Consider the following 19,585-nt stretch of genomic DNA (forward strand, 5'->3'; position numbering starts at 1 on the left):
CCAGAAAGTGCCAGAATTCAAGTTGCTTAGGCAACCATAATGCAGCCCTTTTGCACATATGCATTACAATACCTTTCTGTCAATTCTCTGTGTATATATTTTTAACATATGCAAAGGTCAGCTTAACTCCACCATTCTTCTGCCAAGCTTTGTAACCTTAGCATATGTTTTAATGTACTGGATACCTCAACACCCACATGCTGTTAAAACTATTTTGGTAATGAACTATCAAGAATACATTTGTTTTCAGACTCAACAAAAAACAGTTGTGTTACAAAATGGTTTACTTTCCCCTGAGGCTTGGAACCCTCTATGACGTTTAAACGGAGTATGGGACCCAAGGAAGTATTACTCAGAAGAAAACATAATATACCATTACTAAATGAGTCTTCTAGCATCCAAAGGTGTCAGGTGACAGTATATCAGTGATAAATATTGCCATGCTGTGCAGAAATATTCAAGATATATTAAAAGAAAAACATAAATATTGGGAAAAAGATCTGTATTTCTATTTTGGTCTGCATCAAATAAATTTCAACTGCAAAGAGCAATATCCTGAAGATATGTAGAGTTTTTAGAAAAGTTTCTTACTCAGATAGAAGAAGTTTCCTGGTAGGGAATTTTCATTTAAGTTGTTGTAAGTCAAGTCAAGAACTTCTAGCGCTGGTAAAGAGCCAAATCCCCTTGGCAAGGTGTTTAACCTGTTCATGCTGTAAGTAAAGGGAAAAAAAGAATATGGCATCAGTATTCACTTCACCTAACAGGAATAATACAGGTCACAAGGATTTGTTTGTTGTTTTTTTTTTTTCCCTAAAATATTTAATATATGCCAAGATTTTCTCTCGTATTGAAAAAGGTTTGATGCTCCAAGATACTGAGCAAGTCTTTTGCAATGCAGATCTTTTTATAACCTCTCATTCTGATAAATATCCTCAAAACTTACACACTCTCAAGGGATCCTATCTGTTATGTCAATCAGCAGCCACACCCGAAACATAAAGCACAAGGGAAAGAGGTGTCATAATGCCAAACTCAGCTTTAACAGTGTTCCATGGAGAAACCTGGTCCTTGGTAGATGACTTCTAGCTAAACTACAAATTACCCTTTTGCACACCATGGTGACCATTTTTCATTCTGCCATGTAGTTCTTCACCATGATACCAAACACAAAGGGAAATGCCTCAAGTGCACAGAATTTATGTTCCTTGAGAACTGCTGCTCAAACCTATTCTTAAGAACAGCAAACCTGTGTCACTACAGAACTATTAATGCACATGGAGCATGAAGTAAATAAAATGTCAGTCCTGTTACTGATAAAGCTTAATCTAAATACAGCTCAATCAGCCAGCCTTATGAGGGTTTTAGGACAGCAGCTCCCACTGGCAACAGCCAGAACAACACAAGGACATATAACGGAAGGAAGAAATTTCTCCAATAACCTGGAGCAGAAAGGTAGAGAAAATGGTCACTTTTCTCTGACTGCAAGAGCTTGAACAGGGTGATCCAGATAATCACTAAAGCTGCTACAATAACGAAGGTAGACACATGGCTGGAGATATCTTCACAGAACCTTACTGTTCGTGTATGAACTGCTTGTGTATGGCTGTTTAGCACATGAACAAGAAAAAAATACCTACCAGCTCCTTATTCATACTGCTGTATATTCATATACAGTAAATATATACCTGGTGCGTATGGATCTTGCTTCAGTTGTCACCCAGGTTTGAAAGCAGAACAAAGAGAGGCATCTTCAGAAAGAGCCTGTACAGGTAGCTATTGTCAAGAACAGGACTTTTTTCTTATGTCAAGACTGGAAACAAACACAACCTTTCAGATGTTGTCCCTAAACTTACTCTGAATTTGATTATCCTCTGATGCAAAAGTGATAAACAACAGACATTGAAGTCAAGAGGAGATGTTATGTGAATGTATGAATACCTGCCACTTCAAACTATAAAAGTTCTACTCAAAGTATTGACAAAGTTGAGCAACCAAAAATAAGAAAGACCACATAAGCATGTGAGCAGAGTCAGAAGAAGCACATATACCATTTCTTTCACAAACTCAGAAAATAACCTCATTTTTCCTTACCCTTTTGCATAACCCAGCCCCAAAACAAGAACCTGTGGACACCAGCTCTCTGTAGCTAAATCATTCTTTCTCCTCATCCCCAGTAAGAAGTCCCATCATAGGCATACAACTCATATTGCTGCTGTAGTATTAGCAATTAAAACACTCCACTATTGCTACTGCAGAATTGTCACTGTTTTAAAAACTGGTCTTTCTATAAAACAGGACTAAAGACAGCAGCCTATTTTCCACTAGCAAAAAGGGTTTTTTACCAAGCTGCCCTAATGGCCTTGCCTTTTGCAAGCAAGGAACAGAGAGGGCAAGAATGTTCTCCCTACTGACACGAGGCAAATAGTATCTATTCTTTGGCAGGAACAGAGAACCAGCTCAAAGTTGCTGCCCAGCACTATTCATCCCTGCAGAAGTTCAAACACTGAGCTTGTGCCTCACCTACCTTCCAAACGTTACATTTTAAGCCTTCTGTGCAGCAGTACACCTTTTCTCTTTCCACACCACTTGACCCTTCCATGCCAAAACCCTCCCAAAAATAACCTCTGCCCTTATTCAAGCCCCTCTCCCCTAAGGGGCTCTTCTGAAGCCCTCTAACACACACACTGCAGATGACAAGAGGGTTTCTAGACTGTGTCCTGAAAAACCTACCAGAGCAAAATGTTTCCTCATCGCTGACTCCAAGGATGTCCAAAGCAGAACCCACTTTGCAAAGCTAAGACTGAGTGGTAAATCTTGTGCCTGAAGACCATGTGTAAGGAGGGGATTAAGATGGAAGATTAAGATCTTAATCTCTAAGATTTTAGGCCACATGATAAATGAAGGTGGAAAATGTGTTTCCAGACATCAATGTCTCTTGTTCCAAACACCAGGTTTTTGCATGACATTTTTTTCATTAATGCAGACTAGCATTTCACCTATATTAACAATGGTCACTGCTTTAATCCATAGGAAGTGCCCAACTTCTTCCTTCATATACTGCAACACCTCTATATGCCATTCCAAAAATATGGCTCTAACCCCCAAAATACAAAGAATCAGGGTTCTTAATATCTGCTCTTAAAAGTGATTCAGAGGTTGAAACAGATATTAAGGAAATCTAGAGATCTATCATGACCAAAAAAAAGACCAGGAAAGACAGATCATCATTAAAATGTCTATTGGCATTCCAACAGTTCAAGATGCAATTAAATTATCAGCACTTCATGGAAGTATCTAAAACAGAATACACAGATCTTAGTCAATATCATCTGATATTTTGAAGAGTAAAAAATGGTCAGTTTAAGGTGTTCAGAAGTTGAATTTATAAAATACAAACATTCTTTCTATGAGAAGCTTGTAATGCTAAAGCACTGCTTTCCTACATAGTTACACTTTAATATACACATTTAATTTTAAGAAGGTCTTATGTTCACATTTGTTTTCTTAATAATTCAAGAAAGCCCTCTGCAACTGTAGTTATTAAAAAGTATCACCAGCTCTACCGGAATACAGAATCTGAACACTTAATATAAATATTCCTGGCACAAATTCAGTCAATACCAGCTCTTTGAGCTAAATGCACACCACACCTAATACATGCTGATCTTTTACAGGTTTATTATAAACTGAAACGTCTATAAACCCAAATTTGAAAATTTGAATTTAAAATCCTAAATTAACATTGATTTTTTTTTAAAACATCAGAACAGGAAACAGAGCTTGATTCTTATGCAGTAACCACAGAATTAAGAGGCAGTTGCTACAGAAGTCATCAAATGTAGTATTGGATGAATATGAGTTGCTGCTGTCCTTACATGGTTATGAGTACACCAGAGTAAGTACTTGATCCCTTATGTTTCTGTTTATCCAGAATATTAATTGAACACTCTGAAGCTGTAATTCCCAGGTTATCCTCAAAACCACTTTAAATAACAAATTTTACTGTGAAAAAATTAGAAGTTACAGGTTCAGTTGTGATGACATTTGGTAACACCTCTATTACAGCAAAGTTTTGCATTAAGATACGCACCCAAGGTTCAGGTGTTTGAGCTTCTGAAGGCTGCTTATCTGTGTAGGCAGCTCCTCAATCTGGTTGTTGAAAAAGTTGAGCACTTCTATGTTTCTCAGGTCTGCGATGTTTGCTGGCACAGCTGTGGAAAAGTTTCACAGTGAGAGACTGCAATTAGGGCAAGCTACCCAGACTACAGATGCTTTACCAGCACCTAGTGTTTGCACTGTTTGTACAGTGGCTGCAGCACAGAAAACATTCCATTATTCCAATAAAAGCCAAGTTTATATCCAAAAAGCCTCCTATCTGGAACCTGTTCTCATTGCTGAGAGCACTCGTTTTGTACTCTTCAAAATTACTATCAGAACAGTAATATATTTTGACTAACAAAGACCACTGCAGAGAGAGAGAGAGAGACAAGGACAAGTGCTCTTACAGACTAAGAGAAGCAGGCTGTCCTCTCAATTCATGTAACACACACAGGTCTCAAAAGAGCAGTGCCTGAGAGACTTGGATCATGACATTATTTGAGTGGAGAAAACATTAATGATATGAGTAGTTACACCAAGACAGCAGTTGTACTAAAGGTCTTTAACAACAAACATAAAATAATCCCTCATTTTTAGCTATGGCCCATTCTGCTTACTGCTTAAACAATTTAGTATGCAAATTCTTGGCCATTTAAGATACAACAAAATTTACAAAAAACAATAAATTCAGCCCTAAAAGAACTGTTTAGCCAAGGCCATTTTCAGTTATCTCCCATGACTGATAAACTAACTGATCAATACACATACATGGTTACAGTGGATTACCAACAGATCAATAGCTGGTTGTTATTATCTAAAAACATGAACTATAAGGCAGAAACAGTATGAACGACTGTGCTAATGAGGTTAAAAAGCTATTCAGTTTTGCATCTCTTCTCCCCTTAAACTGAGTGAGATTTAAACAGCCAGCTGAGGTGTAAAGGAGGTTGGCAAGTCACCTGCACTGAAGCTTGCACCTGTGCTCAATATTCACCTTGGTTCAGTCTCAACTTTGCATCAGGAATCCACAAAGTGCTCATCTAAATAATTAGAAGGCTTTATGAGGCCATGATTTTTTTTTATTTGTTGGTATGAGGCAATCTCAGTCTTAAAATGGAGTCAATAATGTTTACAAAGCGGAACATTGCAGTATGTCACATTTACTAGATTATAAGTCTAATTACAATGTGAACAATAATGGGATCCCTAACAAAGACTCTAATTATACTACATAAATATTACTGTTGAGGGCCATATTCATTGCAGGAGGTTTTTAGCAGACATTCATATAAAGTCATTAAGGCAAATCTGAACATTTAAAAGACCTTCTTTGGAGGTATTTTCCCAGTGGTCCATATTTATCTGTCATTCAATGATAGCGAGAATTATGTGCATTCACAAACTAAAGGGTATTTCAATACCACTGTTATATTAAATTATTCCCTAACAGAAGTTAACTGAGTATTTTAATTGGCATCATTCAGCTGTTTCCAGCCTCAATATTTCACCAGAAAAGTAATTACCAGTATTAAAATATTTTCCTTTCTGAAATCAGACTTCATAATTTGACTTTGATGAGACACAACAGACAGGCAAATCATGTTTCTGATCTTCTCAGATACCGCATTTATGAAGATTAGGAAACAGAAATACTAGAAAATACAGGTTTTAGTTTAGTCAAAGCTTTAATAATAGAAAGACCAATACAGATATAATACTGTCTCCTGATATATCTGTTTAATCCCCACATACTGTATTTCATGTTGTGAATGACACTTAGGATACTTTACATCTTTGTTTTCTTCAAGATATACTAAAAGCTGCATTGGTAAGTAGGCTGAGCTGAAGAAAGGCTAAATATTTAGCAAAGGATTTAAATGAAATGCTTTTGTGTCTTACCCTGTTAAATCAAAATGAAAAGCCCTAATCCACAACTGTACTTTTTGGTTTGGATGGAATGCCTGGAGGTATTTTGTGAGAAGGAAGAACAGAAGAGTAGGTCAACACTAGGCTTGTAGTAGGGAAGACAGGACTTTCTTCTGTAATAATTTATTGTCTGGTACAACAATTCAAATTAATTTGTAATATAAATAAATGCTCTCTTGTATCCAATGAAAATCAGAAGACTGACTTTAACTCCTGTACTGATCTTGTAGCTAAACTGCACAGGATCAGTAGCTTCAGGTCTAAAGATCAGTGGTGGTCAAGCAAGGCTGACTAGGCATATCATGCTCTCTGCTTTGAACTTCACATGACCCAACTACCATTCCACTACTATGCTGCAAAACTCTTCCCATATACATTTGGCAGCCTGCTGACTGCCAGATCCTGAGACATTCATGTTCTGGCAATGCTGAATTCCACTCGAGTCTCCTTCTCACGATGAGCGGTGAGAGTGAACTGTCAGCATCCTGGTTCTGTTCACCCACGTATTTACAGCACGATCCGCAGTGTCTTAACAACTCTTCTAAGACCATCTGCTGCCCAGTGTCATTAACAACTCCCCCTCAGCAAATGCTAGTAAAATTTGGCAGCCCAGTGCCTTTGCCTTCTCCTGTGAAGCTTCAGTCACATCATGAAGCCCCATTCATATTAAGTTTCACTTCACAAGACCAGGAACAGCTTCCCCTTGTTCAATACTGGAAATTGCATGCAGTGATTCACTATGACAGCTGTAGACTTCACCTTGATTTCAAAGGTTGGTTGACAGTGAGAGACAGGGTCTATAGGCTGCCCACAAAGAATAAGAGGACTTTGTTCATGTTTCTGGAAATAAGGATTGGCAACTTGTTTACTTCAAAGCATTTATGCTCTTTTTGCCCTGAAGTTAGTGGCAATTCTTTAGGCACTAAAACATCAAGTTCTCATCAAGTTTACTTGAGGCAAGTTACTACATTTTATTCCTATACAACCAGCAGCTCTTTAAAAGTTGACCAAATTATTTCCAATACACATAAGAAGGATTAAATGCTACTATTCAATGACTATGTAACTCCACACTTAGAGTAACCTGGATCTGAGCCTTAACTCTTTTTCAGTACTGAAAACCAGAAGCCAACACCAGACACGATCTTTACTAGAGGTCTGATGTTGCCCTCAGTTGGAGAGCAGGCACTGGGTTAGAAGGACTTTTCATCCAGCACAGCATCTCACTAAAAACACCCAGATCAGCGACAGCAGCCTGGAATCACATCTCAGATGCAACCCTCTCCCATAAAGCAGCAACTCAAGAGGTTCTCATACCACTACCTAGAACTGACATGCAAATCCAGCTCCTTTTCTATACCCAACCTCTGACAACAGATGAAGAGCACAGGAAACTGAAAAGAAGAAACCAAGTCCATTATTTTCCCTCTAGTTCCACTCAGTAACTCCTTTGCCATTCATAGAGGTCTCAATACAACTCCTCCTGTGGTGGCAGGGCCCCTTCACGCATCTGAAAATGCACAGGCTTCAAAAAGTGATTATTTCTTAAAATGATCACCAAGATTATTTCTCTTAAACATCTGTGAAGCCCTGGGAAACAACAGCAATCCTCACAATTTCCAAAGTAAGCAAACTCAGGTGTTTGTAAAATTAAGCCTCCACTTCCTTTTACCCAAAAGATGAAATCTAGTCTGCTTGTTTGTCTGTTTAGTAAAGACACTAAATTAAACATTTCTGAAGACACTCTTGGTAAAAAATATCTGTATCAAAATTTACTTTACAGTTTGAAACTAAAATGAAAAACATTTTAGATAAGGAACTTCACATGAAAAAAACCTAGAAGGGTCAATAAACGACCTAACTGAACAAGTGAAATGATTTAGTAAAAATATAAGTCTCCATGAGAAGAACACACCATACATAAACTGCATTAAACATTCAGTTCATTTAAACCTTATTACTGAATATTCAAAATAAACACTGTCCCACTGCTGCTTGGAAAATGCTATATGTAATACCTGATTATGCATAAAATGCTGCATGAATAGGCTTGCAATCTCCTCAATAAATATGACCCAAAGGCTACAGGAAATCTTCAACTGAAGTCAATATTTTTCGAATCAGGAGAAATAAGAATTTTAATTTTTTAATGTAAGATTAATTCCTTTGGCAACCACATCCTTAGAAACTTTGAATAGCTGCAGAATCCCTGGCTTTTTCAGAATGTTTCTTTACTTAATGAAGTGATTTTGCAGTACCTAGGAACATGATGTTCAGTAGCACTCCAAACCTTTACAGGTTCTAAGGGAATATTTATCCAAAAGAGCTATTAAAATAGCAGTACCTGACAGAAAATATATTTATACAACTATGCCAGTTTCTCATTATACTGTTCCACTGGAAAGCTGGTCAAGAGTCATACAGAGTAAAGAGAATTCAATACAGACCTTTCAGAGTACAATCAGTCCATCGTGGATTTCTTGCCAAGAGCAAGAACCTACTTTTTAAGACTAAAGTAAAACCTGAGTGCTATACAACATAATAAATCCAATTCTGTGGACTTGCTAATCCAGTTAGCATCAACAGGAAGCTTTCATGAGTAAGGATCCCTTAGTGTAAAGGTCATGAAGACATGAAATGTTACTCACATTTCATGGGGGAGGAAGAATTTAGAATACTAAATATATAATGCATTCTGGGCATCCAATATAACTGTACTCACAGAGCTAGAGTCATGTTTAGATTAATTTGACAAGAGTTCTGTTATACAGGAAGAGAAGCAATCAGCTTCACCAAAATGAAAGAGGAATTAGCAGAGGGAGAACACAACAGTTTTCATTTTAAATATTCATAGGCATGCTGATACCATACTTTGCAGCTAACTGCAGAGAATCCTGATCCCAACTGAAGCATACAGTACTTAATTTACACACTATGTAATTCAAGTTTCCCCTTTTGCCCTCCCTTCACCGTTCCAAAGATGGATATTAATCTTCCTCACACTGAAAACATTAAAAAAAACTAGTCTCCTTTATCTCCAGCTCTTTTCAGAAACCAGCAGGGTTTTTTAATTTCAATTATCTACAGAAGCACTTCAGATATTAAACTGCTCTTATGAACATGTTTAAATTATACTATAGCTCAATTTGTCAATAAACAGTATTCATTTAGAAGCCAGAGTCTAAGGAGAGAAGCAGTGAGCAGAAGAAAGACTGAGAAGACACTAGGAATCAAGTGACACCTAGTGAAAAGAAAGGACAATCTGTTCTTCTCTGAGAAGAGAGCTTAAGATATCAGAGTTTGGAAAGAAATACTAGAAACCAAGAGCTGAGGTTACTAAGGGATTACTATGTTGAAAATACACCACCCAACTGCAAAGACCTGAAACCACACCAGAACAGCTCACAAAAATCTGCATTTTAACAGCATTAGGGAATGGTGTGAATAAGGTTATAAATAAAAATGCAGATATAAACACACACTTCATTTCTGCAAATAATTTTGAAGAGAACAAAGTACTAGCCACGCTTTTTGAATTACTGTGGTCAACCACAGCATCTTCATCTTCAATAACTGCTTTGTGAGAAGTTCACAGTTCAACCAAGACACTTGCTGTCTTATATTTAAGTCAGAAGAAAAAAAAAATGAGATGCACTATGCAAACAGTTGAAGAACACAGGCTACATACCCTTATTACAGGTGAGATTATCACTGTGTGTTGATCTTCACTAGCAGATTGTTAAGAGAAATAACTTCTGCAGGACAAAAGAACTTTAATTGATAGTGTTGAGATTTAATATTAGGCTTCCACCAAATGCAAATAGTATCACTAAATGCCAGTGAGTCTCTTTCAGGTATTTGAACTGTTTAAGCATTATCTTTTCAGAGTTTCACAAGTCTGCACAGTTGCTGGCTTCAGATAAATCAACCCGTCTGAAGTTCGTTGGTAAATTCACCTTTCCCTTCCTCAATATTCTCTTTACTTCAGTCTATTTAACATGTTTTCTGCAGTTTACAAAAGTTTACTAACCAAAGATGTCCTGCACACCAGGCCTTGAACAATTACTATAGATTACCCTCAAAGGTGTGGATCACTTCAGCCTCTTACTCAGAAGTGTCCAACTACCTGTGTGCCTAGCAGTGCTTATTTACAAAATTCTGCTTCCAGTGTGTCTAAAAACTTTTTATGATTTCAGTTTGCCTTATTAGCCAGTATTGGGAGTTTAAACTTGTTACAGAACTGAAATGTTTTTAGAAATAAACATAGGACTACTTGTCACTGCAGCTTGGATCAACTGAGTCTTTCCCCTATTCAGCATTGCAGACTACTGTGCTGACACTGCTTAGTGGGGACACCAGCCTGTCCTCTAAACACACAGAAGAGGCTGCAGTAGAAAAGCTCACTGCTCAAAAACAGAGTCAGCACATGTGTTTATTGTTCCAGTTCTCAGATCTGGGAATGAATTAAGCTCCCTCCTAGTTTGAGCTCCCCATACCCAGCACTTAAAGCCACCTCCTCAAGTCTATATGGCACAGAGCCCTCCCTGTGCCTCTACATTAGCGTAACCCAGGCTTCAACTGACTTTACATTTAATTTCCAGCTACAGGAGATATTACTGATGGCAACCAGTTACTACACTGGCCATCATCACATCAAGATCAGGGAATAATTTCACCCGAAAGGTTATGCCCGAGGATGTGAATGGAAAAAGCTGAGGCCAGATAGTGAGCAGTCTGAAGGGAAATGCTGTGTTGTTATCCACTTCAACACACCTGACTGCTAAAAGAACAAAGAGAATACATAGAAAATAGTGTACAAAACCAAGTACACAGAACTAAATCCAGTTTTCCCTCAATCTACACCAAATCTACCTTCTTGTCTCAGTCCTCCCATATTAGAAGCTAAAAAATCCTATTTGGCTTGTTAGACAGTAAATTCTGTAATACAAAATTAATGTCTTTAATGAGGTGAGTTCACTTTTACAATGTTCAATTCCTTTGAAAATGCCAACTGCAAAATAGTCTGTATGTGGCAAGAGGATTTACAATAAGTTCCCATTACAACCTGTATATAAACACGGGCAATTATCATTTATATGGGGCTTCCATGAAAAAATTAAGAGCTATTTTAAGCCACAAAGAAGTAAGTGAAGACACAAGAAATTTGTAGTAACATGTAAGAAAACACTGAGAATTAAAAAAAGGAGTTAATATGCTTGCAGGTGTCTTTTAGTAAGAGAAGAACAAAAGCTTCCAAAGAATTATGTTCAAGAGAAGTGATTTGTGTCTAGTGTTGATTTTACTATGGTTGCTTTACTTATGGTGCAAAACTGACTTTGGTGCCATACAGCACAAACTTCAACAATTAAATTTATGTATGAATTGGGTACATTTTGCATGTGTCCTTATACCATTACAGCACAAAACTCCTTCACAGATTATTCTGTTTCATTTCCCCAAAGCTTCTTAGAAACAAAGTTGGTATTATATATATTTAAAATTAAAATGCTATACCATCTGTGTTTTCTCAGAACCAAAGGTCTGGGTGGTTTTTTGGAAGAAAAAAAAAAGATAACAAGGTATTTAATCAATGTGTTTGAGTAGAACCCAGATGTCACAAATTTAGTAAGGGGTATGTATAGGGATCTCCTTTTTCCTCCTTTTCACATCCTCCTGTGTACTGCATTCAGTAAGGTATTTCCTATTAAAGATCCCTGTATCAGAAATAGGAAGACAAACCAAATCAAAACATTAAAAAAAAAAATGAAAGGCTTACAGTTAGTTTAAAGCATCTCTCCCACACATAGCTGATAGACACTGTCAGGCACAAGTCCTGTGCTTTGGACACAACCCTGGTCTCACCCTGCAGACATCACCTGCCCCCTTGGCATATCGTGTCAGGACAACAGCATGGAATGACTTACCAGAAGGAAGCAGAGGCAGAAGCATAGTAGAGGAGAATACAAGAAGCAACAAAGAGTAATGAGTACACGGTCATCTGGTTCCTTCCAGAAGACAGCAAATTTGTCATATAAATAACCTGATAGCAGGCAAGATGCAAAGTGTCAGACAATACCAGTGGGAGACACCATCACACATTTCAGCAGACTGGAGAAGACAAAGCAGCTAGACTGGGAAGGAATTCAGGACAGGCAGATGCAGTGTTGCTGTCTCTGGACTACCTCCAGTACATCCAGGTACAGACTACAGCCAGAAAGGTGACTCAGAAAGGAGACATCCTAATGTAAAAATTAAACCAAGAGATTTTTGCAGCATGCCAAAAAAGATCAAGGACACAGTCAAGAGGGTTAACAGCAACAAAAGGACAAGCTTCTGTGCTGGTCACACACAGAGAGAAAAACAATTTAGGAGATGAGAGAGGAAAGAAGCAGCAAGTCATGTGAGAGAAAAAAAAAGTTTTGAACTGCTCTGCTGAAAGAAGGCAAAATGTACAGTGATGATAAAGGGTAACCACATGGCTGTCAAAAGAACAATGATCAGTGAGACACAGCCATTCTGGCACAAGCACAAAGTGAACTCAAACAAAATTCAGGTCTGGAAATGGGAACCAGTAGCAAAAAAACTAATGGATCACCCCACAAAAAGGAAGCGACCAAAGACGAGAAAGGATTACATGAGAATCAAGGGAGAAGCAGTGGAAAGATCACAGAACAGTATAGGACAGCAGATCAGAAGAATGGTAGAGGCAGACAGAGAACATGACATCAGGTAACACAGAAGAGGTTTGAGAAAAAAATAGTTGTTCCTGATGTCTCATCATTTAATCATTTGATAGTGCTGGATAAGGAACCAGAGCACGAGAACAAAAGGATATAGGAATCATCAGAAGTGAGCTATGAATGGCAGGAAACTACTGAGATCATTTACAGACAGCACAAAGATATGTGAAGCCGGTGAGCACAGGACCACCTGAGGTTAAGAAGACTGAGGAGAAGAGCAAAAACGAAGTTGCCATGCACCATCACCGAGCGGGCGGGACGAATCTAGCAGGAACACAAGCGTCTTGCCAGGAAAGAAATGCTAAATGCACTCAAAGAGTGACCTCTGCCGGACAAAGCACAGAGCACGGTGCCTCACCGGCAGCAGGACACCCCCGGTACCGGCAGATAACGGCACAGAGAGAGAATCTCTGAACTGACTCCTCAAATGATTGCAACAGTGATTAACCTCCACTGGCAGCTAAGGCAAATAACTGTCATGGTAGTTACAAGTCAAAGACTTACTGTACATCCCAAAATAAATGAAAATAAAACAGGTTGGCAGCATAATAGTTGCACACATACTGATGACACCAGCTGCTAATGCAGAAGTAACCTTTAATATTCCAGCCTGCTTTCCAGTCACATCTTTCCCTCTGTGCCCTTTTCAGGGGGGTAACAGACAAACTGGGTATCTGAAACCTCTTCAAATACACTTCCTATTCACAATACATGGATTTTAATTGTCTAAACTTCATCAGCATACCAAGTAAGTATTTCCCATCCTATACCTGGATGTGAAATTCTGTGTATGTTCAAAGTGTCTGGAGAATACCTTGAGTTAGCTGACCTATCTAAATTCCAGAAGGTTCAGTATCCCTTCATACTTTATGGCAAAATAGTACATAAATGCTGCTCTTCTAGGAAAAAGCAGACACAGCATATGCCACATTTTACACTCTATTAATATTCTTTTTGAAAGTGAGTTTTCTTCTGTTGCTAGTTTTACTACAATTCTCACTCACTTACAAATCTAATGGGGCACAAGGGGACCAAAAAGTGAAGCCTAACCTCACTGCTGACTTTAGTCTGCAAAGGTACTTTTTTCCAAAGGCAGCCATCTGTTGTACTCGCACAGTCAATTTACAAATAAAATAAAAAAATAAATAAATAAAACCCCAAACCCCCATGAGCCCTCAAGACATGTGACAGACAAACCCTACCATCAGCTCAGAAAAAATCCTCATCCTGACTCAGATTATCTATTTTACACTATGTCCCAGAGCTCCACCTTGTTGTGCTTGATTCTAATCTGGGGCAAGACCCAGATTAGAAAAAGAGACAAGCCTGATGATATCCCTTCTTTCCCTGACCTGGGCTCCCCAGAATCTCAGTATTCTGCAATTCCCAGCCTGTTCCCCAGAACCATTATTAAAACATGAACTCTAGCTGAAGGGCTCTGAACTAAACAGCTCTAAGTCTGATTTCAATAACTTTTATGATGACAAATTCCTAAACACATGCCTGGCACTACTACCCCAGCATGAACCACAGAGCAGCAATGTCACAGAAATCATAGCAGTTGCCCCTGCAGAACAGGCAAATCCACACCAACACCTGAAGGTCACTTTCATCCTGCCCAGAGGCACCAGATGAGCAAGGGGCCAAGATTGCTGCAGATTTTCAGTTACATTCCACCTGAACTTGAGTGAAGCAGCCCTAAAAATACACAAAACAGAAGCAAAAATACCCACAAAAATTACTACTGTTGCACAGATGATGCAGATATAGTATTTGTGGCTGACCAGACTGATCAAATGTGGTATGTCCTGTGGCTCAAACTCCCTCTCGCCTCCTCTAGCACAGCTACCCTAATTCCCTACCGCTATTCATGTCCCATTAATGATCCTATTGAGCAGGAGGTGAATGTTATCTCTATGTCCCTAAGCTAGCATCAAGTGACATGAACAAAAACAGCTTGGTCACATCTACCTGAATTAATCCAGCACACTGAAGGGCAGGTACCTATGGTTCAGTCACTAATTTCCACCAATTAAAAAAACCATTTGTTAGACTTTCTATTGTATTTGCTTTGATGATAGTCAATGGGCTCAAAAGACACCTGGGTTTGGAACCTATACAAGCTAAGACTATCTCGAATTTTGCGTCTCAGCTGTATACTGGTAGAAGGCTTTAAAATGACTAAACCATGGAACAAAAAACTCCCAGTAGAACATATAGAGAAACCAGCCCTTATGTCCACATTATGCCAAGGAAAAGCACAAATATTCACTTTCTCCTGATTTCTACTGGATTGTCAGAGACCCTACAGAGGAATCATCTCAGCTTTGTCACCTATGCAGCACCTGGTTCAACAAGGCTGCAGAATCACAACTATTTGGTTTCCCTGAGAGTTTTGCTTCTGATTTTGAAGCAAAAGAAGTTCTTGCCAAGCAGCAAAGGACAGACTCAACTGTTTCAGAAGTCACCTAGAACAGAAGAAGCTAGTTCAAGACTCCTCCAATAGCACAGCACCAGATAGCTGAAAAAAATTCAGCCTAATTCAGCCTAACATCCTCCAGAAAAATCAATGTGGACTTGAGTACTTCTGATAATGAATGATTTAGACACATAGATGAAGTACAAATGGTACACTAGAAATATGAATAAAATTCATGGCACAAAAGTATTCTGAGCAATATGATGGATTTAATTGAGCAGTCCTCATACTTGCTGATGAAACTTTACTTAGTTTTAATAGCTTTCTGTAAAAAATACTAAGTATGCTTACATAAAAATATGCATATCCACTTTTAACATTTATTTATTCTTTCAGATAGACATATTTACTCTAAACACAAAGAAAAAAAGAAGCTAGCAGAACACTCATTTAAATGGCAGAAAACTAGTAGAAGATGCTAATATGACCTTAGTGTAGCATGTCAAGTGTCACTGCCATCAGCTTCCTAGTCATTTTAAGAACAATCTGCTAAGGCAATTAATTACATAGCTTAAAAGATTAGGTCAACAGTGTCAAATATGAGAATATGAACTCAAAATTTAGCCTTTTAAAAATGTGTGCTGTCTATTTAAGTGTCTACATCTATTTGTGAAAGAAGAGTAAGTTTCAGACTCGATGAGTTACTTCTCAGGACAAGCAGTGGCCTTACCTTCCCAAGAAAGAAACCCAAACAGAGCAATTAGAATGGCTGACAGAATCCATTGGCTGAGAGAGAGCATGTACTTGCAGCCTGCTGATCTGACAGCTACTTTAGGAGAAAACAGTTAATTGAAGGGTGAGATTTAATGTAATGTAACACAAACTTATAGTCTTGGCAATCTTTAAACTGGTATTCTGAAAACTAAAATTGCTTTAAGCAAATGGTACACTCTGTATTTTTCTTGAATAGTTAAAGCCAACCTGGACACATCTTTCTTGGACACTTCTTATTACTGTATCTTTCCTCCCCCAGTCCGGTCTGTAGCTAAGACTCAGGTAAGACATAGGTTGGTTATTCAGCTTTTCAGGGTGGAGCTCATGCTGAAGCACATGAGCTTCTCCAGACTCAGATCTGACACAGTCAAGTTTACCATGATTCAAGTCTCCATGCAAGAGCTTCAGCCTATCTCCTCTTCCTCAGAGCAAGGCTGCCTGCACAATCAGTTGTGTGCTCAGCTGAGATTATCCTTTAGCTATGTTAAAATTTATAAGGCACCAGGTGGAAGAGCTGATTCACTGGCAATCTGGAAGTGTCAGATTTCAAAAGTTCTAGGAATTTTACAAACCTCTGACAAAGAATAGTGAATTGTACAAAGAGCAACATTTCCAACTCATTTCATCCTTGTGCCAGATAAGCAGCCATTCAGACAGAAATACCAGAGTAAATAATCAGCACCAGAGAGAAGCTTTGCCTGCCAGCTCTAAGGTAACCAACCTTGGGTAAGCTGTCTGATCACAAGAACTGTGCAGAATGAACTGCTATCTCAAGGTGCCTGCAACCCTCCAAAGGCTGCAGAGAAAAACTGCAGTGGCTGAGTACAATTAACTGCCTGGCTTTCAGAGACTCAAGCAGAAACAGCCATCTCCTTGCAGTGAGGGAACACACAAAACTCACTAGCTGGGTGGCCCCAGCACCCAGCTCTACCAGTGGCTGATAACAGATGCCAGATGGCAATATGCCCAAAGAAAATTCATCATCATCTTTCTCATTAGATTATTCTCCCAGCTTCAAGCTATTTGCAACTTCATGTCCTTCTAAAACATGGACAGTGCTGCGTGTTTAACAGTGATGCACTTTGGATTTTCCCTCCCTTAACTGGCCCATTAATTTACCCACCAGTCATCATTTATATACCAGATGGCTGGAAACTGTTGGTTATATTTGTAACTAAACTGAGATTTCTTTGAAAACTACAATGGGATAAAATCAAATAGCAAGATGGCAGTCTAGAGGACACTACTCTATCAAAAGAAGGGTCCTGAACAACTATTTCATAGTTCTCACAGCCAGTCACAAAATGCCCATAATTTTATCTATTTACTACTACAAACCAATTAAGCTACATATTAGTACTCAAACTGCATCCAGAGAAGTGCCTTATACAACCTCATGGTGCCACATACTGCCTTATGGCTCATGCAGCAAGTAGTGTGGAGCTCAACAGGCTGAGTTTTATTAGTTTGTTTGTGTCTCAAGACCCATCTCAAGTGGTAAAGATTTGCTTGGATACACCCTAAAGTACATACCCCCTAATACACCTCTTATCAACCCACTCCCACTTCATTGGTTCCGTTTCCCTTCCCATTTCATCTCTCCAGTTGAGTTTCAAAAAGAGGACTGGTTTAGAGAGAAACCCACTGGTACATGCAGAGAACAGACAAGAAGAAAAACATCAACAAGACAAGGACTTTTTAGAAGATGCACAGAAATAGGGCAAGACAAAATTCACTGCTTGAATTTCAACAGCCAAGAAGCAGGAATGTTTGTACAAGACAGTGATAGATAAACCACAAAAACAAACAAACAAAAAACTCAAACCCACAAAAACTTTTGCCTTGCAAAAGTCAGTCTGGTATCTCCCTCCACCAAGTTATGTCTCATGTTCTCGACATGCTATTCACCAGCATCTCAATTCGGAGCTTCTTGACTGTGGGAAGCAGGATCCACTGCCTGAAGGTGGTGTGGGCAGTATGACCAAGAGATAACCTTATTTTGGACAGAAACAGGCTGCTCTTTTTTCCCATGCCTGATTCAGTTGGCCTTGCTCATACATGTTTGATTATAGATGTAATGCGGTAGAGTTGTAATTTTCTTTGCTTTAGTCAAATTCATTATCCATTCACTAAAATGCAAACTGTGTTGTTTCTGATACAGCTAAAAATTTAAAAAGTCATCACTTTAATATAAGGACTTTTGAGCCATGGTCAGAAATGGCTGAACTGGTGACAAGACCAAGAACTACAGATCTTCCAGTACAATGGAGGTCTGTATTGAAGCTGAAAAGGTAGGTTGAAAACAGCTGCTAAGCTGCCCTCCATCTCTTTACTTTTAATTAAGTCCTAACCAAGAAGCAACACTCTAATAGTGTCATTGCACTCTGTATCAAACTAGCAGTGTCAGCTTGTCAGTGTTACTCAACTGCCTGTAACAAAGCCCAAATCCAGGAATATACTTACTTGTAAGCTTGTTGTGACTCAGAACCAGCTGTGTGATGTGGGACAGCGTAACTGTAAATGAAGAGAGAAAGAAGTTAGTTTATGGACATGGCAACTGAGAGCTTGTATCCATTTCAGCTGAAAAATAAAGCAGGAAAGTTATTCTTTCCACTCCAGTAACTTGATTCATGTGCATTGTCACAAATAAACATGAGAGCTCAAGAGTAAAGGGCTCACCTACTCCTCTGTCCTTTTATTTCACATTTCTGTTACTGCATCAGACACAACATGGAGTTTTACTCACTGATACAGCAACCTGTTTCAGCTAATCCTTGAAAAAGCTCATAACTTAACAAAGGCAAATACAACCTGTTAGCAGAATGAAAGCAGACACCCAAAGGCAACATCAGATCAGACAGTTCAATGTTTTAAAAAAAAACACCCTAAAGCATCACCACAGTTCCCTGTGCAATTGCAGGTTGTGAAGGAAGGAAAGGCAGGGAAGAGAAGATACAACACACCCACCCTGAATTTCTCCCAAAATTTGAGCAGATTGAAGTACTGACTGCACCACGTCACTATGCAGAACACGAGGACAAGGAAAAAAGCTCATAGAAAGTCTGTAAGAGTATTGTAGGAAAATCATCACTAAAGGGCAGACAAGAGCAGCAGCCTCTATAAAGAGCTCTATCTTTAAAACAAAGGACACATTGGTATCTGACCCATAAACAACAGTTTAACACTGAGTGCTTACCCATACAGATAAATATAAGATTGCAATTTACACAGTAAAATGAGAGAAGATTCTGGAGATAGTCACAGGCTTGTGAACAAATGCCTAAATAAGCTTTATACATTTGTTTCTCTTGATATAGCTATTTTAATAACTGTGACACTAAGCAGAAGTCACCATTTCATGGGCCCTTGATATTCAAGCCTGACTAATAAGAACACTACCACCAGAAGGGCAGCCCTACCACTGAGATGAAAAGTCCTCCAGACTGAGGTCTTCAGTTCCAAGGCAACTGAACCTAGACAATCGCCAGATAAAATCTGACATCATCAATCCCAGGCAAAAAAACCTTTTTTTTTCCCCTGCATTTTACTTCAGAAGCAAGTAATTCTTGAGATCTGAGGCTTTACCTAGACTCAAGAGCATCAACAAAAAAAAAAAAAAACTTGCTTT

At 38.7% G+C, this 19,585-nt stretch overlaps 1 protein-coding gene across 1 annotated transcript in view; it reads right to left on the bottom strand.

Annotated features, from left to right (window-relative positions):
- RSU1 (Ras suppressor protein 1) overlaps positions 1-19,585 on the bottom strand; it is a 102,084-nt gene that overhangs the window by 76,473 nt on the left and 6,026 nt on the right. The window contains exons 3-5 of the mRNA XM_021551646.2: positions 18,421-18,471; positions 4,091-4,211; positions 592-710 (exon numbers count right to left, since the gene is read on the bottom strand). Of these exons, the coding sequence (XP_021407321.1) occupies positions 592-710; positions 4,091-4,211; positions 18,421-18,471 (291 nt within the window). The remainder of the gene's footprint in view (positions 1-591; positions 711-4,090; positions 4,212-18,420; positions 18,472-19,585) is intronic.

This window comes from Lonchura striata, chromosome 1 (assembly GCF_046129695.1).
Source record: "Lonchura striata isolate bLonStr1 chromosome 1, bLonStr1.mat, whole genome shotgun sequence".
Taxonomy (NCBI): domain Eukaryota; kingdom Metazoa; phylum Chordata; class Aves; order Passeriformes; family Estrildidae; genus Lonchura; species Lonchura striata.